Source organism: Gopherus flavomarginatus, chromosome 20 (genome assembly GCF_025201925.1).
Source record: "Gopherus flavomarginatus isolate rGopFla2 chromosome 20, rGopFla2.mat.asm, whole genome shotgun sequence".
Classification (NCBI taxonomy): domain Eukaryota; kingdom Metazoa; phylum Chordata; order Testudines; family Testudinidae; genus Gopherus; species Gopherus flavomarginatus.
The window spans coordinates 1,157,694-1,185,639 of NC_066636.1; the positions used below are offsets into that span (position 1 = coordinate 1,157,694).

The 27,946-nt window shown below is 68.6% G+C and overlaps 1 protein-coding gene across 2 annotated transcripts; it reads left to right on the forward strand.

Annotated features, from left to right (window-relative positions):
- Positions 1–529: 529 nt before the first annotated feature.
- On the forward strand, positions 530–27,368 carry CADM4 (cell adhesion molecule 4). 2 transcript variants are annotated; one of them, XM_050930550.1, is made up of 9 exons: positions 530–640; positions 15,708–15,854; positions 16,148–16,300; positions 16,673–16,807; positions 17,885–18,046; positions 20,090–20,180; positions 20,715–20,887; positions 24,826–24,954; positions 27,094–27,368. In XM_050930550.1, exons 1-9 carry the CDS (start codon positions 568–570, stop codon positions 27,201–27,203), a joined length of 1,173 nt encoding a protein of 390 aa, XP_050786507.1. In that variant the 5' UTR covers positions 530–567; the 3' UTR covers positions 27,204–27,368. The 2 variants fall into 2 exon arrangements, with proteins under 2 accessions (XP_050786507.1, XP_050786508.1); XM_050930551.1 differs by lacking the exon at positions 530–640 and adding an exon at positions 2,313–2,333.
- The last annotated feature ends 578 nt before the right edge of the window (positions 27,369–27,946 follow it).

A 27,946-nucleotide genomic window follows, 5' to 3' on the forward strand; every position in this document is an offset into this window, starting at 1 on the left:
GTCACAATGTAGTGTGCTCTGAGCACAGTGTGGGGTCTGGGCAGCACCTGGGGTGATGGGGGCCCTGGGTTCCCTCTCTGGCTCTGGGAGGGGAGTGGGTTCGAGTGATTAGAGCAGGAAGGGGGCAGGGAGCCAGGACTCCTCGGTTCTCACCCCAGACCTGTTGCTGTCTCGCTACCTGACCTGAGCCTTCATTGTGCCTCAGTTTCTCCTCTTGCCAATGACCCTCCCCTCTTGTTTGGAGAAGCCCCTGGGTCCCCCAACAGCAGATCCCGCCCCCTGCTCTGGCTTTGAGGACCCTTTCGCCTTCCCCTGGGGGCAGAACAGCCCCCCCCAATCCAGCCAATCCCTGCGCGTTGCTGTGGTGCGGGGGGGGGTGTCCTGTCCCTTTAAATCCCCGCCCGCCCCACTCCCGCGTGGGACTTGTAAACACGCGGCCGCCGCTCCCGGGGCCCCGCCCGGCCGCCATTGGCCCGGCCCCTCGCATCTCATTAGCATCTCATTAGCAGCCGTGCCGGCGGGAGCGGCCCCAGTGCAGGTGCAGCCGGGCCGGGCGCAGCGGCAGCGATGGGGCCGGCGCGGTGGGGCTGGGGCCGGGCGATGCTGGCGGCGCTGGGGCTGCTCTGGGCAGCCGGGCGAGGTAGGCGGCGCGGGGGGGCCAGGGGTGTGTGGGGCTGGGCGGTGGGGCGCGGGGGGGCCGGGGTGTGCAGGGGGCTGCGCAGTGGGGCGCTGTGGGGCTGCGCAGTGGGGCGCGCCGCCCCCCCGGACCCTGCCAGGTGCGCGGGTCTCCTGCCCCCCAGCCAGCTCCGGGGGGGCCCTTGCAGCCGTGAGCGCTGGGCGAGGGGGCCCGGCAGCCGCGGGATTTGCGGGGGGCTCTTGGCTCTATGCCCCCCCCCCCCGCGCTGCGTTGTGCGGGGTCTAGGACGCGCAGCTGCTGCGGCGGGGGAGGGTGACAATGCCCCCCCCCCGCACCTGCCATTCTGCAGCGGTGCCGCCTCTGGCTTTGTTAGATCTTCTGCCCTCCCCCCATTCAAATGCGGGTCTGTGGGATTAGCCTCCCCCCCGCCTGGGCTCGGAGCCCCGTGTCCCCCCCCCCCCCAGCGCCCCCTTCTCGCCAGCTCAGCAGGCAGAGCCCATAGCAATCCTGCCAGCACCCCCAGCCCCCAACTTCCTGACAGTGCCCCCTGCACCCCTGGATCCATCCCTGTGCCCCCAACTGCATTCCAACCCCCCCATGCACCCTCTGCATTGCATCCCCCATGCACCCCCTTTTATCCCCCATGCACCCCCTTTTTTGCATGCTGTGCACCCCACTTCAGTGCAGCCCCTCCCCCTGCTGTAGGCTGACCAGACAGCAAGTGTGAAAAATCAGGGTGGGGGGTGGGGGGTAGTAGGAGCTTGTATAAGAAAAAGCCCCAAACATCAGGACTGTCCCTGTAAAATCGGGACCTCGGTCACCCTGTCCCGCTGCTCCGGCCTTGCCCGTCCCTTGTATTTCTGCACCCGAGCTGCTTGTGCCCGGCTGGCTGCTGGGAGGGGGGGTCCTGACCAGCTGCCGCATCTGTCCCCTTGCAACCCCCCCTCGCCCCAATTCCTCTCTCCTATTCTGTTCCTGCCTTTATCCTGGCCTGCTCCGGGGGCACAGGAACTGGCAAGCGATTTGTGCCGGGGTCGGGGAGCCGGAGCCGGGATCGGGGAGCCGGGATCGAGGAGCTGGGGTTGGGGAGCTGGGACCAGGGCAGGGAGCCAGGGTCGGGTCAGGGGATCGGGTTGGGGCGCTGGGGTCGGGCCACAGCTGGGATCGGGGAGCTGGGGGTCGGTTCGGGTTTGGGGAGCCAGGACTGGGCCAGGAAGCCAAGGTGGGGTCGGTTCGGGGTCGGGGAGCCAAGGTCAGGTCAGGGAGCTGGGGTCAGTCGGGGCCGGGGAGTCAGGACCGGGCCAGGGAGCCAAGGTCGGGTCGGGGGGTCGGGCCAGAGCTGGGGTCGGGGAGCCGGGGCCGGGGAGCCCAAGCGCTGGGCCTCGGGTTATTTTCATACATGATTAACGGGGACTCTGAATAGAAAAAGCGGGAGGAAAATGGCGTGTCTGTGCCCCCCCCCTATCCCGCTGGCTGCAGATTTCCAGCCTTTGTTCTCCCGGCCCAGCGCTGGGCACCAGACGCGTCTCCTGGCAGGGCCCAGCCCCCCTGGCCATGGGCACTGGCTCCCGCCCGGCCCCCTGCTCGGCCCACTGGGCTCAGCTTCCCCAGCCCGCGATGGCATTTCGGTGCCCTCTGGCCTAGGCCTGGCCCTGCCCCCTGCAGCCACCGGCCCAGCGCTGGGGGCACCCAGCAGGTATCCCTCCCCCCACCCGCATGGCAAATTGTCTCCTGCGCCCCCGCCCCATTGCAGCTGTGGGGCGGCTCCAGGATGGAGAGTCGGGGGTGGGGCTGGCGATTGCGGGGATCATCTTTGCCTTCTTCCCATCCCCTGGCGAGGCCTTGGGCGAACCGGGGGGGAAGTGGGACCCAGGTGTCCGGGTCTGGCTCCCCCAAGACATTCTGACACCTCCCTCCCCTGGACTGTGACAGATGGAGCTAGGAGCCCCAGTGAGCCTGGAGGGAGGGGGGGAGGATCTGATCCCTGCCCCCCCCCCGCCCTTGTGTGGGGGAAACTGATTATGTGAAGCCATAAATTGCTTGCGAGGGGCTGGGAATTTCCAAGCCTCCAATTTCGCTTTGGGAGGGGAAACTTGGGGGGAAAAGCTGCTCCGGGGTCAGCCCTGCAGCGTGCGGGGCTGGGCTCAGAGGAGAACCCCCCACCCCCTTGGGAGGTTTGAAAGATACCAGATCCCGGGGGGCGGGGGGGATCCTGGCAGGCCAGAAGGGCGTTTGAAAGATGCAGCCTCCCCCAGCGGCAGGAGGAGATGCGAGGAGCGGGTGGCCTGCAACACAGTGATATGGGGGAGCGGGGAGGGGACTTATCGTGCTGAGCCAGGCATGGGTTTGGGGTCAGCGAGGGGGGTGGCCCCCAGCATCCAGCACAGGCACTGGGCCAGGTTTGGGGTGAGCGAGGGGGATGGCTCCTGGCACCCAGCACAGGTGCTGGGCCGGGTTTGGGGTGAGTGAGGGGGGTGGCTCCTGGCACCCAGCACAGGTGCTGGGCCGGGTTTGGGGTGAGTGAGGGGGGTGGCTCCTGGCACCCAGCACAGGCGCTGGGCTAGGTTTGGGGTGAGTGAGGGGGGTGGCTCCTGGCACCCAGCACAGGCGCTGGGCCAGGTTTGGGGTGAGCGAGGGGGATGGCTCCTGGCACCCAGCACAGGCGCTGGGCTGGGTTTGGGGTGAGCGAGGGGGATGGCTCCTGGCACCCAGCACAGGTGCTGGGCCGGGTTTGGGGTGAGTGAGGGGGGTGGCTCCTGCCACCCAGCACAGGCACTGGGCTGGGTTTGGGGTGAGCGAGGGGGAGTAGCACCCAGCACAGGCGCTGGGCCGGGTTTGGGGTGAGCAAGGGGGGGTAGCACCCAGCACAGGCGCTGGGCTGGGTTTGGGGTGAGCGAGGGGAATGGCTCCTGGCACCCAGCACAGGCGCTGGGCTGGGTTTGGGGTGAGCGAGGGGGGGTAGCACCCAGCACAGGTGCTGGGCCGGGTTTGGGGTGAGCGAGGGGGATGGCTCCTGGCACCCAGCACAGGCGCTGGGCCGGGTTTGGGGTGAGCAAGGGGGATGGCTCCTGGCACCCAGCACAGGCGCTGGGCCGGGTTTGGGGTGAGCGAGGGGGGGTAGCACCCAGCACAGGCGCTGGGCTGGGTTTGGAGTGAGCGAGGGGGATGGCTCCTGGCACCCAGCACAGGCGCTGGGCTGGGTTTGGGGTGAGCGAGGGGGGGTAGCACCCAGCACAGGTGCTGGGCCGGGTTTGGAGTGAGCGAGGGAGGTGGCTCCTGGCACCCAGCACAGGCGCTGGGCCGGGTTTGGGGTGAGCGAGGGGGATGGCTCCTGGCACCCAGCACAGGCGCTGGGCCGGGTTTGGGGTGAGCGAGGGAGGTGGCTCCTGGCACCCAGCACAGGTGCTGGGCTGGGTTTGGGGTGAGCGAGGGAGGTGGCTCCTGGCACCCAGCACAGGCGCTGGGCTGGATTTGGGGTGAGCGAGGGAGGTGGCTCCTGGCACCCAGCACAGGCGCTGGGCTGGGTCTGGGGTGAGCGAGTGGGATGGCTCCTGGCACCCAGCACAGGCGCTGGGCTGGATTTGGGGTGAGCGAGGGGGGGTAGCACCTAGCACAGGTGCTGGGCCAGGTTTGGGGTGCTGCGATTCCCCGCTTGGATCCCACAAGGTGTCAGGGGCCGGGGAGGTGTTTCTGAAGGATGGGGGTCCAAGCAGCCAGTCTTGATGCTGACCCCTGGGACTAGCTGTGGGCCCCCTGGGTGTCGTCCTCCCCCCTTTGTGTCCCAGCCCCAGTGCCGGAGATCAGAGTTCCTCCTCCAGCCCCCATGGGGGGCGGCTCCTGGCAGGGGGCGCTGGCTGTGGGGAGCTGGCTGTTGGCTCTGGGGGGGTCCCAGCAGGGGGTGTTTTGAGGGATGGGGCGGGGCGCTGGCTGTGTGTGTGGGTGCTGTGGCAGGTGGGGGTTCCGGCTACAGGGGGTGGAGTGCTGGCTCTGGAGGGGCTCCCAGGGAGTGCTGTGGGGGGGGGGTGAGGTGGGTTTGCTGTGGGGAGTGGGGCACTGGTTCTGGGGGAGTGCTTGCTGTGGGGGGTGCTGGTTCTGGGGGGCCAGCTTGTCCCAATTATCTCCCATGCCAGCCCCACACCTGTGCCTCCCCCCAGCAGCCTCTCCTCGCCAGTGCACGGCGATGGACGCGTCCCTGGGAAACGGGCCTGAAGAGACGCTCGCTCGGCCTGTCTGTGCCCGGGGGGCCAGGTACAACCAGCTGCTAACATATTTGTCACCTTCGGGGGACTGGGACGTGGCCCCTCTGGGGTGGGGGGGGGCTGGTTATATGGGGACCCCTCTGCCAGCGCAGGGACACGGCTCCTCTGGGGTGGGGGGCTGGTTCCATGGGGACCCCTCGCCTGGTCCAGGACATAGCCCCTCTGGGGTGGGGGGGGCTGGTTATACGGGGACCCCTTTGCCAGCACAGGGACACGGCTTGTCTGGGGTGGGGGGCCTGGTTATATGATGACCCCTTGTCTGGTGCTGGGATGTGGCCCCTCTGGGGTGGGGGGCTGGTTATAGGGGGACCCCTCGCCTGGTGCTGGAACGCTGCCCCTCTGGGGTGGGGCATGGGGGCTGTTTTGAAGGGAAGATTGTATCTGTGTGAAACCACCTAACCCCTGGGATGACACTGAGCTGGCTGCTTAGAGCAGGTGGAGCTGAGAGCCAGGACTCCTGGGTTCTCTCCTGGGGGTCCCCTGGACTCTGGACTGGTCTGTGCCTCAGTTTCCCCCCAGTGGCGTGTCCCGGGGGCTGTGCCAGGAGGAGACGGCCCGTGCAGGCCGCGGGGCTGACAGGCGGCTCTGTGCCCCACACACCGGGCCCTTATCCCTGCCAGGCAGCGGAGAAAAGGCCATTGTCACCCCATGGCGTCAGCTCCCCTGGGCACTAGCCCCTCCCCCAGGCCCTGCTCATCCCCTCGCCATGGCAACCGGCCCCCCCACTAGCCCAAGCCTTCGTTCCCTGAATTCTCAGCCCCCCTTGCTCTAACCACCTGACCCTACTCCCTTCCCAGAGCTGGGGAGAGAACCCAGGAGTCCTGGCTCCCAGCCCCCCTTGCTCAAACCACCAGCCCCTACTCCCCTCCCAGAGCCGGGGGGAGAACCCAGGAGTCCTGGCTCCCAGCCCCCCTTGCTCTAACCACCTGACCCTACTCTCTTCCCAGAGCTGGGGGAGAACCCAGGAGTCCTGGCTCCCAGCCCCCCCTGCTCTAACTGCCAGCCCCCACTCCCCTCCCAGAGCTGGGGAGAGAACCCAGGAGTCCTGGCTCCCAGCCCCTCTTGCTCTAACCACCAGCCCCCACTCTCCTCCCAGAGCCGGGGGGAGAACCCAGGAGTCCTGGCTCCCAGCCCCCCTTGCTCTAACCACCTGACCCTACTCTCTTCCCAGAGCTGGGGGAGAACCCAGGAGTCCTGGCTCCCAGCCCCCCCTGCTCTAACTGCCAGCCCCCACTCCCCTCCCAGAGCTGGGGAGAGAACCCAGGAGTCCTGGCTCCCAGCCCCTCTTGCTCTAACCACCAGCCTCCACTCCCCACCCAGAGCCGGGGGGAGAACCCAGGAGTCCTGGCTCCCAGCCCCCCTTGCTCTAACCACCTGACCCTACTCTCTTCCCAGAGCTGGGGGAGAACCCAGGAGTCCTGGCTCCCAGCCCCCCCTGCTCTAACTGCCAGCCCCCACTCCCCTCCCAGAGCTGGGGAGAGAACCCAGGAGTCCTGGCTCCCAGCCCCTCTTGCTCTAACCACCAGCCCCCACTCCCCTCCCAGAGCCGGGGGGAGAACCCAGGAGTCCTGGCTCCCAGCCCCCCCTGCTCTAACCGCCAGCCCCCACTCCCCTCCCAGAGCCGGGGGGAGAACCCTGGAGTCCTGGCTCTCAGCCCCACTAGGCCACACTCCCCAGGGGGCTGTGGGTCTGGATTGAGGGGCACCGGCAGAGGTGGAGTTGGGGGGATTTTACATGGCTGTGTGTGTCGGGGGGCAGTCTGAGCTGGAGTTAGGGCCCCAGGTGTCCTGGGGACGGAGGGATCTGATGGGGAGCGCAGCAGCCTGAGCCAGTCGGAGGGACCCAGGTGTCCGGGGTGGGGGTGGGGTGCCGGGAGCTCGCTGGCAGGGGAACAAAAGCCCCTTGTCCGTTCCCAGCTTGGCGGCACCGTGGGCAGTGGCTGGTGCTCCTGGCTTGGCAGGAATGTGTGGGTCAGGGCCACACCCATGGGGGAGCAGCGTCCCCCCTGCTGTCCCCCAAGGAATCTGCCCTGGAGGGGGGGCTGATACCCCTGGGCCCCAGGCCTCTATATGGGTCCATAGGGGGTGGCTGGTCATTGTCTCCCCTCCCCCCAGGGGTTGCTGGGGCACCAGGGCTGGATGGAGTCCAGCAGCCTGGACCTGCTGCCAGAGCTGGACTGGCCCTGGCAATAGGTTAGAGCTGGAGGGCTGGGAGCCCGGACTCCTGGGTTCTCTCCTTGGCTCCGGGAGCGGAGTGGGGGGTTAGAGCAGGGGGGCTGGGAGCTCGGACTCCTGGGTTCTCTCCCTGGCTCTGGGAGGGGAGTGGGGCGTTAGAGCACGGGGGGGCTGGGAGCTCGGACTCCTGGGTTCTCTCCCTGGCTCTGGGAGGGGAGTGAGGGGTTAGAGCACGGGGGGGCTGGGAGCTCGGACTCCTGGGTTCTCTCCCTGGCTCTGGGAGGGGAGTGAGGGGTTAGAGCACGGGGGGGCTGGGAGCTCGGACTCCTGGGTTCTCTCCCTGGCTCTGGGAGGGGAGTGAGGGGTTAGAGCACGGGGGGGCTGGGAGCTCGGATTCCTGGGTTCTCTCCCTGGCTCTGGGAGGGGAGTGGGGGTTAGAGCGGGGGGGGGGGGCTGGGAGCCCGGACTCCTGGGTTCTCTCCCTGGCTCTGGGAGGGGAGTGGGGGGTTAGAGCAGGGGGGGCTGGGAACCCGGACTCCTGGGTTCTCTCCCTGGCTCTGGGAGGAGAGTGGGGGGTTAGAGCAGGGGGGGCTGGGAGCCTGGACTCCTGGGTTCTCTCCCTGGCTCTGGGAGGAGAGTGGGGGGTTAGAGCAGGGGGGCTGGGAGCCTGGACTCCTGGGTTCTCTCCCTGGCTCTGGGAGGGGAGTGGGGGCTGGTGGGTTAGAGCAGGGGGGGCTGGGAGCCAGGACTCCTGGGTTCTATTCCTGCTATTGCCTCACTCTATGATCTTAGCGCCATGTGCCTCAGTTTCCCCACCCAGGGGGCAGTGCTGGGCAGTGGCTGGAGGTGAATGGGGGGCAGCTCTTCAGGGGGTTTCACTCGCCCCGGGAGGGTTTGCCCCCGTGGGTCACCAGGGCTGAATTGAGCCTCTCCCACCCAGGGGAAGGGGGGGCTGGGAGCCCAGGCCGTTCCTCTCCCTTCTGTGGAAGGGGGTCGAGCTGGCAGAAAAATGGGCCCCATTGTTGGCACTGGCTGAGGGGGGCGCGGCCCAAAATATGCCAGGAATCCAGTGCTGGGTCCCCTGGGGGGCTGGGCCTGCAGCGCGGAGTTAACCTGGGGCAGGGGGAGCCCAGGGCTGGGCTAGCAGGGGCTGCGGGTCGGGAGTGAGGGGCACTGGCGGAGCTGTGGGGGGGGGGGGTCTGCAGGTCGGGAGTGAGGGGCACTGGCGGAGCTGTGGGGGGCTGTGGGTTGGGAGTGAGGGGCACTGGCGGGGGTGGGACTGGTGACCTTGGTGGCGCGAGTGACCTTGACAATCACAGCTGGCTGCGCTGCGGTTGCCGTGGAGACCCTGCCGGAGGTGGGAGAGGGGCTGGGGAAGTAGCTGACACAGCAATAAACCGCCCCCCTCCACACACCAGGGAGTCCTACAGTCTTGGTGCTTAGCAACGGGCGATGGGGGTGTTGCCATGGCAACCCTGGCTGGCATCGCTGGGATGGTGAGGAGACAGCTGCCTGGGGGGGCCCAGCTGTGCTGGTCTGTCCCCCTCAGCAGGGGGCGCGGGGGGGAGGGGCTGGCTGAGGGGATCCCGCCGTGGGGAGAAGGGAAGTGAACTATGGCCCCGCGGTGCCCTCCCAGAGCCGCGAGAGAACCCAGGAGTCCTGGCTCCCAGCCCCCCTGCTCTAACCACTAGCCCCCACTCCCCACCCAGAGCCAGGAGAGAACCCAGCAGTCCTGGCTCCCAGCCCCCCTGCTCTAACCACTAGCCCCCACTCCCCACCCAGAGCTGGGAGAGAACCCAGGAGTCCTGGCTTCCACCCCCCCGCTCTAACCACTAGCCCCTGCTCCCTTCTCAGAGCTGGGAGAGAACCCAGGAGTCCTGGCTCCCAGCGCCCCAGTAACAGCCAGTGTTCGCAGGGGCCATGTCCCCTCCTGTGGGGTGGAAGGGGGCTTGGCCCCAGGCCCCATATACCCCTCCCCGGGCTGGAGTGGGGCCAGTGCCCCAGAGGGGACAGGCCCTGGGTCTGTTCAGCAGGACGTGCGGGTGTCGGTGGGGGCGGAGGGTGTGGGGCAGGGCCGTGGGGCCCACCCCTTGGTGTTTCCATGCTCTCTGTGTCCCTCTGGTCAGAGCCCAGGACCAGGCGGGCAGGGTGAGGGGCACCCCAAGGGGTGGGGCGGGAGCAGACACTTGTTGGGGGGCTGAGACCCCAGGCTCCCTGCATTGTGTGTCGCCTCCTTTCCTCCGGGTCCAGCCCTTCCGCCCCCCCTCCCGTGGTGGTTTCCGTTTGCCGGCTGGTTGCCTGGGGGCTCTGCCCCCTCCCCACGGTGACTCCCCCTGGCTGCAGCCCCCCCACCCCACCCTCCTTCGCTTCATTCCCAGCCAGGCCGGGACCAGCGGGAGCAAGGACCTGGCCACCATTTCTCCATTCAGCCCTTTCTGCCCCCCCCCGCCGTGCCCCCTTCCTGAGTGAGGGGCACTGGCCGAGCTGGGGGGGCTGAGCATCAGGAGTGAGGGGCAGTGACCGAGCATCTCTCCTTTCTCCTCCGGCTCGTTCCCTTCATCCTCTGCAGCCTGTGCCCCCTTTCTCTGCTTGGCGCCTTCTGCGGCCCGCTGCCCCCCAGCGAGCCAGGCCCTGTGCCAGGCCCCTCCAGTTACCCCCACCCCACTGCCCCCCACGAGCCAGCCCCATCTCAACCCCCCTCCAATTACCCCCACCTCACTGCCCCCCACGAGCCAGCCCCATCTCAACCCCCCTCCAATTACCCCCACCCCACTGCCCCCCACAAGCCAGCCCCATCTCAACCCCCCTCCAATTACCTTCACCCCACTGTCCCCCAGCGAGCTAATCCCTGTGCCAGGCCCCTCCAATTACCCCCACCCCACTGCCCCCCACCAAGCCAACCCCTGTGCCAGGCCCCTCCAATTACCCCCACCCCACTGCCCCCCACGAGCCAGCCCCATCTCAACCCCCCTCCAATTACCTCTACCCCACTGCACCCCAGCGAGCCAGGCCCTGTGCCAGGCCCCTCCAATTACCTCCACCCCACTGCCCCCCACGAGCCAGCCCCATCTCAACCCCCCTCCACTTACCCCCACCCCACTGCCCCCCAGCCAGCTAATCCCTGTGCCAGGCCCCTCCAATTACCCCCACCCCACTGCCCCCCACCGAGCCAACCCCATGTGCCAGGCCCCTCCAATTACCCCCACCCCACTGCCCCCCACGAGCCAGGCCCTGTGCTAGGCCCCTCCAATTACCCCCACCCCACTGCCCCCCACGAGCCAGACCCATCTCAACCCCCTTCCAATTACTTCTACCCCACTGCCCCCCAGCGAGCCAGGCCCTGTGCCAGGCCCCTCCAATTACCTCCACCCCACTGCCCCCCACGAGCCAGCCCCATCTCAACCCCCCTCCAATTACTCCCACCCCACTGCCCCCCCACGAGCCAGCCCCATCTCAACCCCCCTCCAATTACCTCCACCCCACTGTCCCCCAGCGAGCTAATCCCTGTGCCAGGCCCCTCCAATTACCCCCACCCCACTGCCCCCCACCAAGCCAACCCCTGTGCCAGGCCCCTCCAATTACCCCCACCCCACTGCCCCCCACGAGCCAGCCCCATCTCAACCCCCCTCCAATTACCTCTACCCCACTGCACCCCAGCGAGCCAGGCCCTGTGCCAGGCCCCTCCAATTACCTCCACCCCACTGCCCCCCACGAGCCAGCCCCATCTCAACCCCCCTCCACTTACCCCCACCCCACTGCCCCCCAGCCAGCTAATCCCTGTGCCAGGCCCCTCCAATTACCCCCACCCCACTGCCCCCCACCAAGCCAACCCCATGTGCCAGGCCCCTCCAATTACCCCCACCCCACTGCCCCCCACGAGCCAGGCCCTGTGCTAGGCCCCTCCAATTACCCCCACCCCACTGCCCCCCACGAGCCAGACCCATCTCAACCCCCTTCCAATTACTTCTACCCCACTGCCCCCCAGCGAGCCAGGCCCTGTGCCAGGCCCCTCCAATTACCTCCACCCCACTGCCCCCCACGAGCCAGCCCCATCTCAACCCCCCTCCAATTACCCCCACCCCACTGCCCCCCACGAGCCAGCCCCATCTCAACCCCCCTCCAATTACCTCCACCTCACTGCCCCCAAGCCAGCCCCATCTCAACCCCCCTCCAATTACCTCCACCCCACTGCCCCCCAGCGAGCTAATCCCTGTGCCAGGCCCCTCCAATTACCCCCACTCCACTGCCCCCCACGAGCCAGCCCCATCTCAACCCCCCTCCAATTACCCCCACCCCACTGCCCCCCACGAGCCAGACCCATCTCAACCCCCCTCCAATTACCTCCACCTCACTGCCCCCCAGCGAGCTAATCCCTGTGCCAGGCCCCTCCAATTACCCCTACCCCACTGCCCCCCAGCGAGCCAGGCCCTGTGCCAGGCCCCTCCAATTACCTCCACCCCACTGCCCCCCGGCGAGCCAGGCCCTGTGCCAGGCCCGTCCAATTACCCCCCACCCCACTGCCCCCCACGAGCCAGCCCCTGTGCCAGGCCCCTCTAATTACCCCCACCCCACTGCCCCCCATGAGCCAGCCCCTGTGCCAGGCCCCTCCAATTGTCCCCACCCTGGGTACCCCAAAGCCAGAGATGAGGCCAAGCTTGGCCTCCGTCACCCCATCCTGTCGGGGTTGAGGGGTATTATCAGTGGGGGGAGGGGCCATGTGGGTCCCAGGCCCCAGTTCTCTGCCCCCTCCAATTTCCAGCCCCTCCATCTCCAGCTCTCAGCCAAATATTTAAGGACTCGAATATGCAAATTGCAGTGGCTGGCTGCCATGGCAACGCCTGATTAGCTGGAGCTGAATGGAGCCATGGGGGGTGGGGATGAGGCGGGCGATGCCGCCCAGCGCCCCCTGGAGGGCGTGAAGGGAACTGCCCCTGGTATCCCGATGCCACCTCCCAGGCAGGATTGGGGGGATCCCAGCTATGGGGGTACAGGGCCTGGGGGTTACCCACAATCCTTCACTGCTGGGTGGGGGGGTCTAGGTCCATGGGGTGAGATTATATGGGGGGGTTCTCTCCCATCCCCCCCACTGCCATCACCACCCCTCCCCCGGCCTCTTGCCCCCACTCCGCCCAGACCCCCCCATCCCCCGCTGACTGCACCAGCTGATCAGAGCCGTTCCCATGACAACCCATTATGATGTCAAAGAAGGAGACGACAAAACAGCAAGGGACTTAAAGGGGCAGCATGACCAGCAGACCCCCCAACTCAACCGGTGCCCCTCACTCCCCACCTGCAGCCCCCCCAATTCAACCGGTGCCCCTCAATCCCGACCCGCAGCCCCCCAATTCAACCGGTGCCCCTCACTCCCGACCCGCAGCCCCCCAATACAACTGGTGCCCCTCACTCCCGACCCGCAGCACCCCCAAGTCAACCAGTGCCCCTCACTCCCCACCTGCAGCCCTCCCCAAGTCAACTGGCTCCCCTCAATCCCGACCTGCAGCCCCCAATTCAACTGGTGCCCCTCACTCCCGACCCACAGCCCCCAATTCAACTGGTGCCCCTCACTCCTGACCCTCAGCGCCCCCCAAGTCAACCAGTGCCCCTCACTCCCGACCCGCAGTCCCCCTCAAGTCAACCAGTGCCCCTCACTCCCCGCCTGCAGCCCTTCCCAAGTCAACCGACACCCCTCACTCCCGACCCGCAGCCCCCCCAAGTCAACCAGTGCCCCTCACTCCCCACCTGCAGCCCCCCCCAACTCAACCAGTGCCCCTCACTCCCCACCCGCAGGGCCCAACCCGCTGGCGCCCCTCATCCCTGACCTGCCCCCCCATTCAACCAGCACCCCTCAGTCCTGACCCGCAGACCCCCCAACTCAACCGGTGTCCCTCAATCCCAACTCAACCAGCACCCCTCAATCCTGACCTGCAGGCCCCAACCCGCTGGTGCCCCTCACCCCTCACCTGCAGCCCCTCAACTCAACCGGCGCCCCTCAGTCCTGACCCGCAGCCCCCCCAACTCAACCGTCACCCCTCAATCCTGACCCACAGCCCCCCAATTTGACCGGCGCCCCTCAATCCCGACCCGCAGCTCCCCAACTCCAGCGGCACCCCTCAATCCTGACCCACAGCTCCCCAACTCCAGCAGCACCCCTCAATCCCGACCCGCAGCCCCCCAATTTGACTTGTGCCCCTCAATACCGACCCGCAGCCCCCCTCTCAACTCGTGCCCCTCAATACCGACCTGCAGGCCCCAGCCCGCTGGCGCCCCTCACTCCTGACCTGCAGCCCCCTCTTCTTGGTGCAGGTGGGGAGTCCTGCTATGGTGGGGAACTTTCCTGGCTCATACACGACTTGGTGAAATGGGCTAGTGAAAGGATCGCTCCCACTCCCTGCACCCCGAGGCCTGCCTGACCTCGGGGGTTTCCCTTTCCTGTGGGGCAGAGTCCTCGTAAGCCCGACCAGCCTAGGCCCGGGATCCGGGGGCGTCTCTGCTCCGGGCGCTTCCCTGGCCCACTGATCCCTGCACAGAGCTCCAGCAAATACAGTTGATTAAACAGCAACTGATTAAAAACTCAGGAGAAAATGGGGCAGGAAAACCCATCACCCCGGTCCGTGGCACGGGGACCCCCCACCCAGCCCCAGCCCCACGGGGACCCCACACCCAGCTCCAGCCCCACTCTACCTCCAGCTCCTGCTGTCCCCTTAGCTCTGCCCCTCTGGGCCAGGCTACCCCAGCTCACACAGAGGACGGTACCCCCCCGGGACTCCTGACTCCCTGATTGGCCTGCCTGCCCTATCAATCAGGCTGAAATGGAGTGCTGGCCTCTCCCCATTGGCCCTGGCACCTGTCAGTCTGGGTCCCATCAGCCCATCCCCTTTCTGTTGGTACTGGGAGCCAGCAACCAAACCCCACTGAGTGTCCCTAGAGCGACCGGTTTTCATCTGTGTTGTACAGGAGAGGGCGGCCATGTCTGTCCGCGTTGCCGGGGGGCGGCCTTGTCTGTCTGCGTTGCCAAGCGGCGGCCATGTCTGTCCGCGTTGCCAGGGGGCGGCCTTGTCTGTCCGCGTTGCCAGGGGGCGGCCTTGTCTGTCCGCGTTGCCGAGGGGCGGCCTTGTCTGTCCGCGTTGCCGGGGGGTGGCCTTGTCTGTCCGCGTTGCCGGGGGGCGGCCATGTCTGTCCGCGTTGCCGGGGGAGGGCCTTGTCTGTCCGTGTTGCCAAGCGGCGGCCATGTCTGTCCGCGTTGCCGGGCGGCGGCCATGTCTGTCCGCGTTGCCAGTGGGCGGCCTTGTCTGTCCGCGTTGCCAGGCGGCGGCCATGTCTGTCCGCGTTGCCAGGGGGATGCCATGTCTGTCCGCGTTGCCAGGGGGATGCCATGTCTGTCCGCGTTGCCAGGAGGCAGCCATGTCTGTCCGCGTTGCCAGGAGGCAGCCAGGTTGTTGCTAGGTGATGGTGTAATTTACACCGCATAGGACGCAGCCGCGGGTGGCAGTGAAGCAGGAAGTGACAGGGGCCGTGGCGTCCTGGCTACACACTGGGGGCGGGTTAAGCCGGGGTCGGCACCGTTCCCCGCGCTGGGCCGAGCCTGCGTGTGCTCACTCTGATTGAAGGTTTCCCGGGCCGGTCCTGCATGTTGACGGTTTTCGAAGGGCTCTTCCTAGGCGTCTGTAATACAGAACTAAACTGTTGGTGGATGGAAGTAAATAAGGGTTTTCAGATGTTTAAGAAGCTTCGTTTAAAAGTAAATTAACCTGCAGAGGCGCCGGAGCGGTGCCCAGGACCCGGGCAGTGTGAGTGCCGCTGAGAACCAGCTCGCGTGCCGCCTTCGGCCCGGGCGCCACAGGTTGCTGACCCCTGGGTTAAGCCAAAGACAGGAAGTGGCCTCACGGCAGAGGTCAAAGGTCACGAGACAGTCGCCATTTGGTGGGATGGGAAAGCGGCGGCAATAGCAGCATGAACTGGCCCTGGGCTCTTGTGGGCTAGTGGGGACCAAGGATGTTTTAGCCCCACCTTATCTGCATAGAACACGCCCCGTTCCAACAAGCCACGCCCCTACTCCATGCCCCATGTAACAAATCACCACCAAATCTCGGGGGGTGGAGATCTGGTGGGTCTGGGTGGGGGCAATGAGGGGGATCGTCTCCCTGGGGGTTGGGGTCATTGCAAAGCAGGAGGTCCCACCCCCCCAGCCAGCCCCAGGATTGGTTCCCCCGGTGCTGCCAGCAGCATGTCCCTCCCGGGCCCTTCACCAGCTACGGTTGGCGCAGCGCTGGCTCCAGGGGAGGCTCAGTAGCGCAGAGGGCCCATGTCCATCTGTTCCTCCCCACACACCCCGTACGGTCATCGCTGCGTCGGGCCAGACGCCAGGCGGGACCGGGGCACCCTGGACCAGCCAGGCAGGGGTTTGTCTGGGGTCTCTCAGAGCCTGCACCGGACAATCATCTCCGTTTCCCTGACCTGGGCTGGGTTTGGCACGTGTCCTCAGGGAGCTGCTTTGAGCCCAATTCTCCAATGCGTCGAGGTCGTTGTCGCTGGGAGGTTTGATGAGCGCCCTCGGTGCTACAGGGGTCCGTGGGGGGGTCTGCGTGGCAGCTTGACAGCCCTCCGGTCTCTCCCTGACCCCTGCTCTCACCCGCCCAGCCCTGGCGCAGGAGGTGCAGACGGAGAACATGACAGTGGTGGAGGGTGGCGTGGCCGAGATCAACTGCCGGCTGCACCGATATGATGGCTCCATCGTGGTGATCCAGAACCCGGCCCGGCAGACGCTCTTCTTCAACGGCACGCGTGGTGAGGGGCTGCCGGGCGGGGGGTCTGTGCACGCGTGCTGAGGGGCTGCCGGGCGGGGGGGTTCGTGCACGCGTGGTGAGGGGCCGCCGGGTGGGGGGTCAGGCACGCAGGGTGAGGGGCTGCCAGGTGGGGGGGTTTGTGCACGTGGGGTAAGGGGTCGCCAGGCGGGGGGTGGTCACACGGGGTGAGTGGGCACACAGGGTGAGGGGCTGCCGGGCAGGGGGGTGGGCACATGGGGTGAGGGGCCGCTGGGTGGGGGGGGGCAGCCGCTGAGCCCGTCCCTGTCTCCCCAGCGCTGAAGGATGAGCGGTTCCAGCTGGTGGAGTTCACCCAGAGGCAGGTGCGGATCCTGCTCTCCGACGTCCGGCTGGAGGACGAGGGCGGCTACTTCTGCCAGCTCTACACCGACGACACGCACCACCAGATCGCCTCGCTCACCGTGCTGGGTGCGCGGGGTCCCCGGGGGCGGGAGGGGGTGGCTGCTCCAGGGGATTCTGGGAAGGGACGGGGGGGGGGATTCTGGAAGAGATGTGGGGTGGCTGCCCCGGGGTATTCTGGGAAGGGACGGGTGGGTGGCTGCCCCGGGGGATTCTGGGAAGGGACGAGGGGATGGTTGCCCCAGGGGATTCTGGGAAGGGACGGGGGGATTCTGGAAAGAGATGTGGGGTGGCTGCCCCGGGGTATTCTGGGAAGGGATGGGTGAGTGGCTGCCCTGGGGGATTCTGGAAGAGATGTGGGGTGGCTGCCCCAGGGGATTCTGGGATGGGACGAGGGCCAGCCCCAGTGACCCCCCTGCCCTGCCCCCTGTGTCTCTGCAGTGGCCCCCGAGAACCCGACGGTGGAGGTGAAGGAGCAGGCGGTGGAGGGCGGGGAGGTTGAGCTGACGTGCGTCGTGCCCCGGTCGCGCCCCGCGGCCACCCTGCGCTGGTACCGGGACCGGCGGGAGCTGCGAGGTGAGGCGGGGTAAGGGGCCTACTCCCCCTAGGGGGCATGGGCCGGCTGGGGGGCTGGGGAATGGGGTAGGGGGGCGGTTGACTCAGGGGGGCAGGGAATGGGGCAGGAGGCCTGTCCCCTCTGGGGGGCGGGGAGGTGGTTGACTCAGGGGGGCGGGCAATGGGGCTGGGGGCCTGTCCCCTCTGGGGGGCAGGCAATGGGGCAGGGGGCCTGTCCCCTCTGGGGGGCGGGGAGGTGGTTGACTCAGGGGGCCAGGGAATGGGGCAGGGGGCCTGTCCCCTCTGGGAGCGGGGAGGTGGTTGACTCAGGGGGGCGGGGAATGGGGCAGGGGGCCTGTCCTCTCTGGGAGCGGGGAGGTGGTTGACTCAGGGGGGCGGGGAATGGGCAGGGGGCCTGTCCCCTCTGGGGTGCAGGCAATGGGGCAGGGGGCCTGTCCCCTCTGGGAGCGGGGAGGTGGTTGACTCAGGGGGGCGGGGAATGGGGCAGGGGGCCTGTCCCCTCTGGGGGGCGGGGAGGTGGTTGACTCAGGGGGGCAGGGAATGGGGCAGGGGGCCTGTCCCCTCTGGGGGGCGGGGAATGGGGCAGGGGGCCTGTCCCCTCTGGGAGCGGGGAGGTGGTTGACTCAGGGGGGCGGGGAATGGGGCAGGAGGCCTGTCCCCTCTGGGGGGCGGGGAGGTGGTTGACTCAGGGGGGCAGGGAATGGGGCAGGGGGCCTGTCCCCTCTGGGGGGCGGGGAATGGGGCAGGGGGCCTGTCCCCTCTGGGAGCGGGGAGGTGGTTGACTCAGGGGGGCGGGGAATGGGGCAGGGGGCCTGTCCCCTCTGGGAGCGGGGAGGTGGTTGACTCAGGGGGGCGGGGAATGGGGCAGGGGGCCTGTCCCCTCTGGGAGCGGGGAGGTGGTTGACTCTGGGGGGCGGGGAATGGGGCAGGGGGCCTGTCCCCTCTGGGGGGCGGGGAATGGGGCAGGGGGCATGTCCCCTCTGGATGAGGAGGCTGGCTCAGGGGTCAGGGATGGGGCAGGGCGGGGGGCCGGCCGGGGTCACTGCGAGTCGCTCACCCCCGGCCGTGCCATGGCAGGGCTCAGCAGCCGGGAGCAGCTGGGGAAGGTTTTCCAGGTCAGCACATCGGTGAGGCTGCGGGTCGAGCGCCGGGACCACGGCACCATCGTGACGTGCGAGGCCACGCACCCCGCCCTGCGCGGGCAGCGGAAGCAGACGCAGTACGTGCTAGACGTGCAGTGTAAGTGCGGGGGGAGACATGGGGGGCCGGGTGGGGGGCAAAGAGGGAAGGGGGGACAGGGAGCAGATGGGGTAGGGGTAAGGGGAATGGGGGGTTGGGGCAGGGTGGGGTGAGGGGGGAAAGGGAGGGATGCGGGGCAGGGTTTAGGGCTGGGGGGCAGGAAGTGCCTGTGGATGGGGCTGCCCTGGGGGGGCGTATTCCTCATGTCTCAGTCGCGTGTGGGGTTGGGCTGGGCTGTGGTGGTGGGTTGGGGGCGGCGTGTGGCCATGGGCTGCTTTGGGTTGTGAGTGTGCAGGGGGCTGGGATGAGGGGGGTTGTGAGGGCACGGGGGGGCTGGATGGCATGTCCTGCTGGGGCTGGGGCCGAGTTGTGAGAGGCTGGGGTTGTGTTGTGTTGTCCTGTGTGTGTTGGGTGTTGCGGGGGGCAGGAGGTTGTGTGTGTGGGGGTCACAGGCTGTCATGTTGCTGAGGGAGTGCGGGGGCTGTTGGCGGAGGTGGCGAGTTGTGTTGTGCTGTTGTGCTAGGGGGGCGCACTGGGTGTGTGCTGGGGTGAGCTGTGTTGTTTTGGGGGGAGCGTCGTGTTGCAGTGGTGTTGGGTTGTGATGCTGGGGGTCACAGGGTTGCAGTGTTGATGGGTTGCTGGTGCGGGTATGGGGGTGTGGTGTTAGGTTGTGTTGTTGGATTGCTGTGGGGACATAGGGGGCATCATGTGGTTGGGTTGTGGTATTGGGTTCTCAGGTTGTGTTGTTGTCAGGTTGTGGTGGTGTCGGGTTGCTGGAAGGACATGGCAGCATTGTGTTCCTGGGTTGTGGGGTTGTTGTGTTGTGGTGTCGCGCTGGAGGGCGCACTGGGTGTGTGGTGGGGTTGTGTGGCCAGGGTGAGCTGGGCTGTTTTTAGGGTGTGCAGGGGGTTGGGTTGTCGTGTTGTGGGGTTGCTGTGTAGTGGTGTCGTGCTGGGGGGCACACTGGGTGTGTGGTGGGGTTGTGCGGCTGGGGTGAGCTGGGCTGTTTTTGGGTGTGCAGGGAGTTGGGTTGTCGTGTTGTGGGGTTGCTGGATTGTCGGGTTGTAGTGTTGCTGGGTTGTTGTGTTGTGGTGTCGTGCTGGGGGGAGCACTGGGTGTGTGGTGGGGTTGTGCGGCTGGGGTGAGCTTGGCTGTTTTTAGCTTGTGTGGGGGGTTGAGTTGTCATGTTGTGGGGTTGTTGTGTTGTGGTGTCGTGCTGGGGGGCGTACTGAGTGTGTGACCAGCGTGAGCTGGGCTGTTCTTAGGGTGTGCAGGGGGTTGGGTTGTCATGTTGTGAGGTGGTTGTGTTGTGGTGTCGTGCTGGGGGGCGCACTGGGTGTGTGGTGGAGTGTGACGAGGGTGAGCTGGGCTGTTTTTAGCTTGTGCGGGGGGTTGAGTTGTCATGTTGTGCGGTTGTTGTGTTGTGGTGTCGTGCTGGGGGGCACACTGGGTGTGTGGTGGAGTGTGACCAGGGTGAGCTGGGCTGTTTTTAGCTTGTGCAGGGGGTTGGGTTCTCGTGTTGTGGGGTTGCTGGGTTGTGGGGTTGTTGTGTCGTGCTGGGGGGGCGCACTGGGTGTGTGGTGGGGTGTGACCAGCGTGGGCTGGGCTGTTTTTAGGGTGTGCAGAGGGTTGGGTTCTTGTGTTGTGGGGTTGCTGTGTCGTGCTGGGGGGCGCACTGGGTGTGTGGTGGGGTGTGACTAGCGTGGGCTGGGCTGTTTTTAGGGTGTGCAGGGGGTTGTGTTGTGGTGTTGTGCTGGGGGGCGCACTGGGTGTGTGGTGGAGCGTGACCAGGGTGAGCTGGGCTGTTTTTAGGTTGTGCGGGGGGTTGGGTTCTCGTGTTGTGGGGTTGCTGGGTTGTGGGGTTGTTGTGTTGTGGTGTCGTGCTGGGGGGCGCACTGGGTGTGTGGTGTGGTGTGACTAGCGTGAGCTGGGCTGTTTTTAGGGTGTGCAGGGGGTTGGGTTGTCATGTTGTGGGGTTGCTGGGTTGTCGGGTTGTGCGGCTGCTGGGCTCCCTGTGCAGCCGCCCTCGTCTTGTCCCCGCAGACTCGCCCACGGCGCGGATCCAGCCCAGCCAGGCTGTGCTGCGTGAGGGTGACACCCTGCTCCTCACCTGCGTTGTCAACGGCAACCCGCTGTGAGTGGGGGCCATGGGCTGTGTGCTGGGGCACTGCTGGGGGGAAGCTCGCAGCGCCAGGGTCCCTGGCTGGGGCACTGCTGGGGGGAAGCTTGCAGCGCCAGGGTCCCTGGCTGGGGCACTGCTGGGGGGAAGCTCGCAGCGCCAGGGTCCCTGGCTGGGGCACTGCTGGGGCGAAGCTCACAGCACCAAGGTCAGGGCCTGGGCCCCAGCCGAAGACCAGGGCAGCAGGGCTCAGGCTGGCTCAGAGCCCCGGGGAATTGCAGGACGAGGGGGTGCGGGGCCCTGACTCCCCCACACTCCATGACACCCCCATATTTCGTACAGCGTCACCCCAAGCCTCCAGCTCACAGTGCCGGATGTGCCCGGGACATGGGGGGCTGCGTGTCTCAGTGCCGGGGACTGGGGTGTCACCCTGTGAGCCGTGCTGCTGCCCATCACCCTGGTGTTGGGTCGGCCCTGCCCACTGGTGCCAGGGGACAGATCCCAAGGCCTGGCCCCGCTCACCCCCCTCCCCGGTGTGTGTCCCCGCAGCCCCACTGAGATCACGTGGAGCCGGGCGAACGACTCGCTGCCTGAGCGGGCGCAGATCGAGGGCGCGGAGCTGACGCTGCCGGTGCTGAGCCCGGGCGACAACGGCACCTACGCCTGCCACGCGGCCAACAAACACGGGCGCGCCTCCGACCAGTATGTGCTGGTGGTGTACGGTAAGGAGCCCCGGCGCCCCTCCCTCCCTCCCGACCCGCAGCCCGTGGCACCGCCGGCACCCCTCCCTCCCGACCCGCAGCTCCCTGCCCCCCAGTGCCCCTCACTCCCAATCCGCAGCCCCGTTGACCTGAATGTACGGGGCTAGTTCATGACGCTTCGCCAGTGATCTGAGCAGAAGATATTTAGGTTCTTGTCCCAGTTCAGGCTCCAGGGGTAGAGAACAGAGTTTTCTCTGGGGTGTGGCCAGGGCACGTCTACCGAGACCAATACCAACTTTTCAGGCTCTTTATTTGAACGAACGGACGGAGAATCCAAGGTAGAAAACACAATTACACAGACGTCCACCACGGTCCCTGGTGGTAACAGCTCTAGTCTCAAATGAGCAAACTCGCCCCCTCCCTGGAGACCCGACCTGCCTCGGCACTGGCGCGCCCGGTGAACTCGAGGGGCCAGGCTGCCCGGTGGCAGCGAGCCGGTTCGGGGGTCGAGTGGCTAAGCTGTAGGGCCAGAGCTGAGCTAACAGGGTAGCAGAAGCTACGCAGAGCGAGCCCTTGCCATGGCATTAGTGGGTCCCGGCCGGGCCCTGAATATTCAGACCAGTGCCCGGCCTGCCAGTCCCAGCGACATCTTCGGGGTCACTTCTTCTGGGGCTGACACGTATTCAGACACGTTACTATGGAGTGGCTCGTCCCCGAAACCGGTACTTGGCCTAACCCGTGACATCCGTGCTTTGCGGTGCGGCCTGCGGCTACCGGCTCTCCAAGCGCACGGGAAACACGGGCAGGTCTCAGTTCCCCAAAGACAACGGGAAGTGGAGGCCGTTTCTCAGGGCTGAAGGTTACAAACACTTAGACTGAGTCGCTGGAGCGAATCTGACAGGAGACGCCTGTCGGGGCCTCGTTTCACAGCAACCATGCTGACGAGAATTCGGTGTCAACAAACCCCCAAGAAAATAACCATAGAATCAACCAAACCAGTGAAGAAAACACATGATGCAAACTAGCAAATTAGCCTTGATGGCTGCACCCCCGGGGACCCTGACTGCCGACCTGCAGTCCCCTGTCCCCCTGGGTACCCTCACTCTCGACCCGCAGCCCCGTCCCCCCAGGGACCCTCACTGCCGACCCGCAGTCCCCTGTCCCCCTGGGTACCCTCACTCTCGACCCGCAGCCCCGTCCCCCCAGGGACCCTCACTGCCGACCCGCAGCCCCCTGTCCCCTCGGCGCCCCTCACTGCCGACCCGCAGCCCCCTGTCCCCCCCAGCGCCCCTCACTGCCGACCCGCAGCCCCCTGTCCCCCTGGGGACCCTCACTCTCGACCCGCAGCCCCGTCCCCCCAGGGACCCTCACTGCCAACCCGCAGCCCCCTGTGCCCCGGGGACCCTCACTGCCGACCCGCAGCCCCCTGTGCCCCGGGGACCCTCACTGCCGACCCGCAGCCCCCTGTCCCCCCTGCGCCCCTCACTGCCGACCCGCAGTCCCCTGTCCCCCCTGCGCCCCTCACTGCCGACGCGCAGCCCCCTGTCCCCCTGGGTACCCTCACTCTCGACCCGCAGCCCCGTCCCCCCAGGGACCCTCACTGCCGACCCGCAGCCCCCTGTCCCCTCGGCGCCCCTCACTGCCGACCCGCAGCCCCCTGTCCCCCCCAGCGCCCCTCACTGCCGACCCGCAGCCCCCTGTCCCCCTGGGGACCCTCACTCTCGACCCGCAGCCCCGTCCCCCCAGGGACCCTCACTGCCAACCCGCAGCCCCCTGTGCCCCGGGGACCCTCACTGCCGACCCGCAGCCCCCTGTCCCCCCCAGCGCCCCTCACTGCCGACCTGCAGTCCCCTGTCCCCCTGGGTACCCTCACTCTCGACCCGCAGCCCCATCCCCCCAGGGACCCTCACTGCCAACCCGCAGCCCCCTGTGCCCCGGGGACCCTCACTGCCGACCCGCAGCCCCCTGTGCCCCGGGGACCCTCACTGCCGACCCGCAGCCCCCTGTCCCCCCCAGCGCCCCTCACTGCCGACCCGCAGCCCCCTGTCCCCTCGGCGCCCCTCACTGCCGACCCGCAGCCCCCTGTCCCCTCGGCGCCCCTCACTGCCGACCCGCAGTCCCCTGTCCCCCTGGGGACCCTCACTCTCGACCCGCAGCCCCATCCCCCCAGGGACCCTCACTGCCAACCCGCAGCCCCCTGTGCCCCGGGGACCCTCACTGCCGACCCGCAGCCCCCTGTCCCCCCCAGCGCCCCTCACTGCCGACCTGCAGTCCCCTGTCCCCCTGGGTACCCTCACTCTCGACCCGCAGCCCCATCCCCCCAGGGACCCTCACTGCCAACCCGCAGCCCCCTGTGCCCCGGGGACCCTCACTGCCGACCCGCAGCCCCCTGTCCCCCCCAGCGCCCCTCACTGCCGACCCGCAGCCCCCTGTCCCCTCGGCGCCCCTCACTGCCGACCCGCAGTCCCCTGTCCCCCTGGGGACCCTCACTCTCGACCCGCAGCCCCATCCCCCCAGGGACCCTCACTGCCAACCCGCAGCCCCCTGTGCCCCGGGGACCCTCACTGCCGACCCGCAGCCCCCTGTCCCCCCCAGCGCCCCTCACTGCCGACCCGCAGTCCCCTGTCCCCCCTGCGCCCCTCACTGCCGACCCGCAGCCCCCTGTCCCCTCGGCGCCCCTCACTGCCGACCCGCAGCCCCCTGTCCCCCTGGGTACCCTCACTCTCGACCCGCAGCCCCCTGTCCCCCCCAGCGCCCCTCACTGCCGACCCGCAGCCCCCTGTGCCCCGGGGACCCTGACTGCCGACCCGCAGCCCCCTGTGCCCCTGGGTACCCTCACTCTCGACCCGCAGCCCCGTCCCCCCAGGGACCCTCACTGCCAACCCGCAGCCCCCTGTGCCCCGGGGACCCTCACTGCCGACCCGCAGCCCCCTGTCCCCCCCAGCGCCCCTCACTGCCGACCCGCAGTCCCCTGTCCCCCCTGCGCCCCTCACTGCCGACCCGCAGCCCCCTGTCCCCTCGGCGCCCCTCACTGCCGACCCGCAGCCCCCTGTCCCCCTGGGGACCCTCACTCCCGACCCGCAGCCCCGTCCCCCCAGGGACCCTCACTGCCGACCCACAGTCCCCTGTCCCCCTTGCGCCCCTCACTGCCGACCCGCAGCCCCCTGTCCCCCTGGGGACCCTCACTCCTGACCCGCAGCTCCGTCCCCTCGGCACCCCTCACTGCCAACCCGCAGCCCCCTGTCCCCCGGGGACCCTCACTGCTGACTCGCAGCTCCGTCCCCCCCAGCGCCCCTCACTGCCGACCCGCAGCCCCCTGTCCCCTCGGCGCCCCTCACTGCCGACCCGCAGCCCCCTGTCCCCTCGGCGCCCCTCACTGCCGACCCGCAGTCCCCTGTCCCCCTGGGGACCCTCACTCCTGACCCGCAGCCCCGTCCCCTCGGCACCCCTCACTGCCGACCCGCAGCCCTCTTTCCCCCGGGGACCCTCACTGCTGACCCGCAGCCCCGTCCCCCCCAGCGCCCCTCACTGCCGACCCGCAGCCCCCTGTTCCCTCGGCGCCCCTCACTGCCGACCCGCATCCCCCTGTCCCCCGGGGACCCTTACTGCTGACCCACAGCCCCGTCCCCTCGGCACCCCTCACTCCCAATCCGCAGCCCCGTCGTCCCCCCCCCGCGCCCCTCACTCCTGACCCGCAGCCCCCTGTCCCCTGACCCTCACTGCCAATCCGCAGCCCCTATCCACCCTGGTGCCCCTCAGTCCCACCCTGCAGCCCCGTCCCACCCTGGTGCCCCTGTCTCCCGCCCCGCAGCCCCCTCTCCCGTCCCCCCCTGGTGCCCCTCACTCCCGAGACGCAGCCTCCTGCGGGGGGGGGGGGGGGGAGCTTGGAGCTCCAGCCCACGTGGCCACTCGGTGTCCACCTGGGCCCAACCCCCCTGACCCCTCCTTTCCGCCCCTAGACCCCGGGGCCATTGTGGAGGCCCAGACCTCGGTGCCCTACGCCATTGTGGGCGGCATCCTTGCCCTGCTGGTCTTCAGCATCATCTGCGTCCTGATTGGCATGGTGTGGTGCTCCATCCGGCAGAAAGGTGAGCGGGGAGGGGGTGCACAGCGGGGGATGGGGTGTGGTGTGGGGCAGTGGGGAGCAGGGGACAGGGCGAGAGGAGCTGGGGGAGGATGAAGGGGGAGGGGACAGAGGCAGTGGGGGGAGGGCAGGGGATGAGGCAGTGTGGGGTTGGGGCCAGAGCCAGAGGAGGGGCAGGACAGCGGGAGGGGAGGAAGGGGCCAGGGCTGCAGGGGGTGGGGCCGCAGGGGGCGGGGCAGAGCAGCAGATGGGTGGGGCCACTGGGGAAGGGGCCTCGGGGGTGAGGAGGGAGGGGCCACGGCCACAGGGGGCGAGGCAGCAGGGGAGGGGCAGAGCAGCGGGGGGGAGGGAGGGGATGGGGCCACAGGGGGCGGGGCAGAGCAGCAGATGGGTGGGGCCACTGGGGAAGGGGCTCGGGGGTGAGGAGGGAGGGAGGGAGGGAGGGGCCACGGCCACAGGGGGTGGGGCAGCAGGGGGAGGGGCAGAGCAGCAGATGGGTGGGGCCGCTGGGGAAGGGGCCCGGGGGTGGGGAGGGAGGGGCCACGGCACAGGGGGCGGGGCAGCGGGGGGGGCAGGGCAGCGGGGAGGAGGCAGGGGAGGGGATGGGGCAGCAGGGGGCGGGGCAGAGCAGCAGATGGGTGGGGCCGCTGGGGAAGGGGCCCGGGGGTGGGGAGGGAGGGGCCATGGCACAGGGGGCCGGGCAGCGGGGGGGCAGGGCAGCGGGGAGGAGGCAGGGGAGGGGATGGGGCAGCAGGGGGCGGGGCAGAGCAGCAGATGGGTGGGGCCGCTGGGGAAGGGGCCCGGGGGTGGGGAGGGAGGGGCCACGGCACAGGGGGCGGGACAGCAGGGGAGGGGCAGAGCAGCGGGGGGGAGGGAGAGGATGGGGCAGCAGGGGGTGGGGCAGAGCAGCAGATGGGTGGGGCCGCTGGGGAAGGGGCCTCGGGGGTGGGGAGGGAGGGGCCACGGCACAGGGGGCGGGACAGCAGGGGAGGGGCAGAGCAGCGGGGGGAGGGAGGGGATGGGCAGCAGGGGGCGGGGCAGAGCAGCAGATGGGTGGGGCCGCTGGGGAAGGGGCTCGGGGGTGAGGAGGGAGGGGCCACGGCACAGGGGGCGGGGCAGCGGGGGGGGCAGGCCAGCGGGGAGGAGGCAGGGGAGGGGATGGGGCAGCAGGGGGCGGGGCAGAGCAGCAGATGGGTGGGGCTGCTGGGGAAGGGGCCTCGGGGGTGAGGAGGGAGGGGCCACGGCACAGGGGGCGGGGCAGCGGGGGGGCAGGGCAGCGGGGGGGAGGCAGGGGAGGGGATGGGGCCACAGGGGGTGGGGCAGCAGGGGAAGAGGCAGAGCAGCAGATGGGTGGGCCCGTGGGGAAGGGGCCCGGGGCTGGGGAGGGAGGGGCCACGGCACAGGGGGCGGGGCAGCGGGGAGGAGGCAGGGGAGGGGATGGGGCAGCAGGGGGCGGGGCAGAGCAGCAGATGGGTGGGGCTGCTGGGGAAGGGGCCTCGGGGGTGAGGAGGGAGGGGCCATGGCACAGGGGGCGGGGCAGCGGGGGGGCAGGGCAGCGGGGGGGAGGCAGGGGAGGGGATGGGGCAGCAGGGGGCGGGGCAGAGCAGCAGATGGGTGGGGCTGCTGGGGAAGGGGCCTCGGGGGTGAGGAGGGAGGGGCCATGGCACAGGGGGCGGGGCAGCGGGGGGGCAGGGCAGCGGGGGGGAGGCAGGGGAGGGGATGGGGCCACAGGGGGTGGGGCAGCAGGGGGCGGGGCAGAGCAGCAGATGGGTGGGGCCGCTGGGGAAGGGGCCCAGGGGTGGGGAGGGAGGGGCCACGGCACAGGGGGCGGGGCAGCGGGGAGGAGGCAGGGGAGGGGATGGGGCAGCAGGGGGCGGGGCAGAGCAGCAGATGGGTGGGCCCATGGGGAAGGGGCCCGGGGGTGGGGAGGCAGGGGCCACGGCACAGGGGGCAGAGCAGCAGGGGGCAGGCAGGGGAGGGGATGGGGCAGCAGGGGGCGGGGCAGAGCAGCAGGGGGGAGGGAGGGGATGGGGCAGCAGGGGCGGGGCAGAGCAGCAGATGGGTGGGCCCGTGGGGAAGGGGCCCGGGGGTGGGGAGGCAGGGGCCACGGCACAGGGGCAGCCCCTCACTCCCCCCCCCGCAGGTTCGTACCTGACGCACGAGGCCAGCGGGCTGGACGAGCACGGGGAGGCGCGGGAGGCGTTTCTCAACGGCGGGGACGGCCACAAGCGCAAGGAGGAATTCTTCATCTGAGCCGAGGGCGGAGCCGGGGGCGGAGCCAGGGGAGAGTTTGGACCAGCCCATCGAGCAGCGGCCCAACCACGGGATTGGGGGGGTGGGGGGGCTGGTTTAATTTTTGAAACCAAGGCCTATGTGCCAGCAGCGTGGGGTTCAAGCCCCACCCCTGGACTGTGAGGCCCCGCCTCCTACAAGAAGCCCCGCCCCTATGCAGTAAGACCACACCCTTGGGCTGAGGCCCTGCCCACCCGTGAAAGTCTCCCCTCCAGGGACCCCGGGGGGGGGGGGGGGGAGAACAGGCAGAGGAGGGGGCTGAGAGGGAGTGAAGCAGAGGATTCTGGCCTCACCCACAATACAATTGGCGGGACCACGCCCCTCTGATGGGGCAGGGCTCCAGGGAGGTGGGGTGGAGACCCTGGGGTGCTTTTGGAAACAGCTTAACTGGGTCTTGACTGGATGGGGGATGGGCCTGCTGGGGCCCGGACCCCTGGCTTCTCTCCTCAGCTCCAGGACGGTGGTGGGGGTTACTGGGGTGGAGGGGGTGGCTGGGAGCCAGGACTCCTGGGTTCCATCCAGGGCTCCCGAATTCCTGCTCGGGGCCTTAAAAGCAGGTTGGACTCTTTAAAGCCATGATTGGGGGGGGGGGTTGTCTCTGTCCATCAGTGTCTGTCCATCCTCGTCATGTGACGTCCTCACCAAGCACAAGAGCCTGAGATGGGGCGGGGGGGGGGGAGGAATCTTCCCCCACCCCCAGGAAC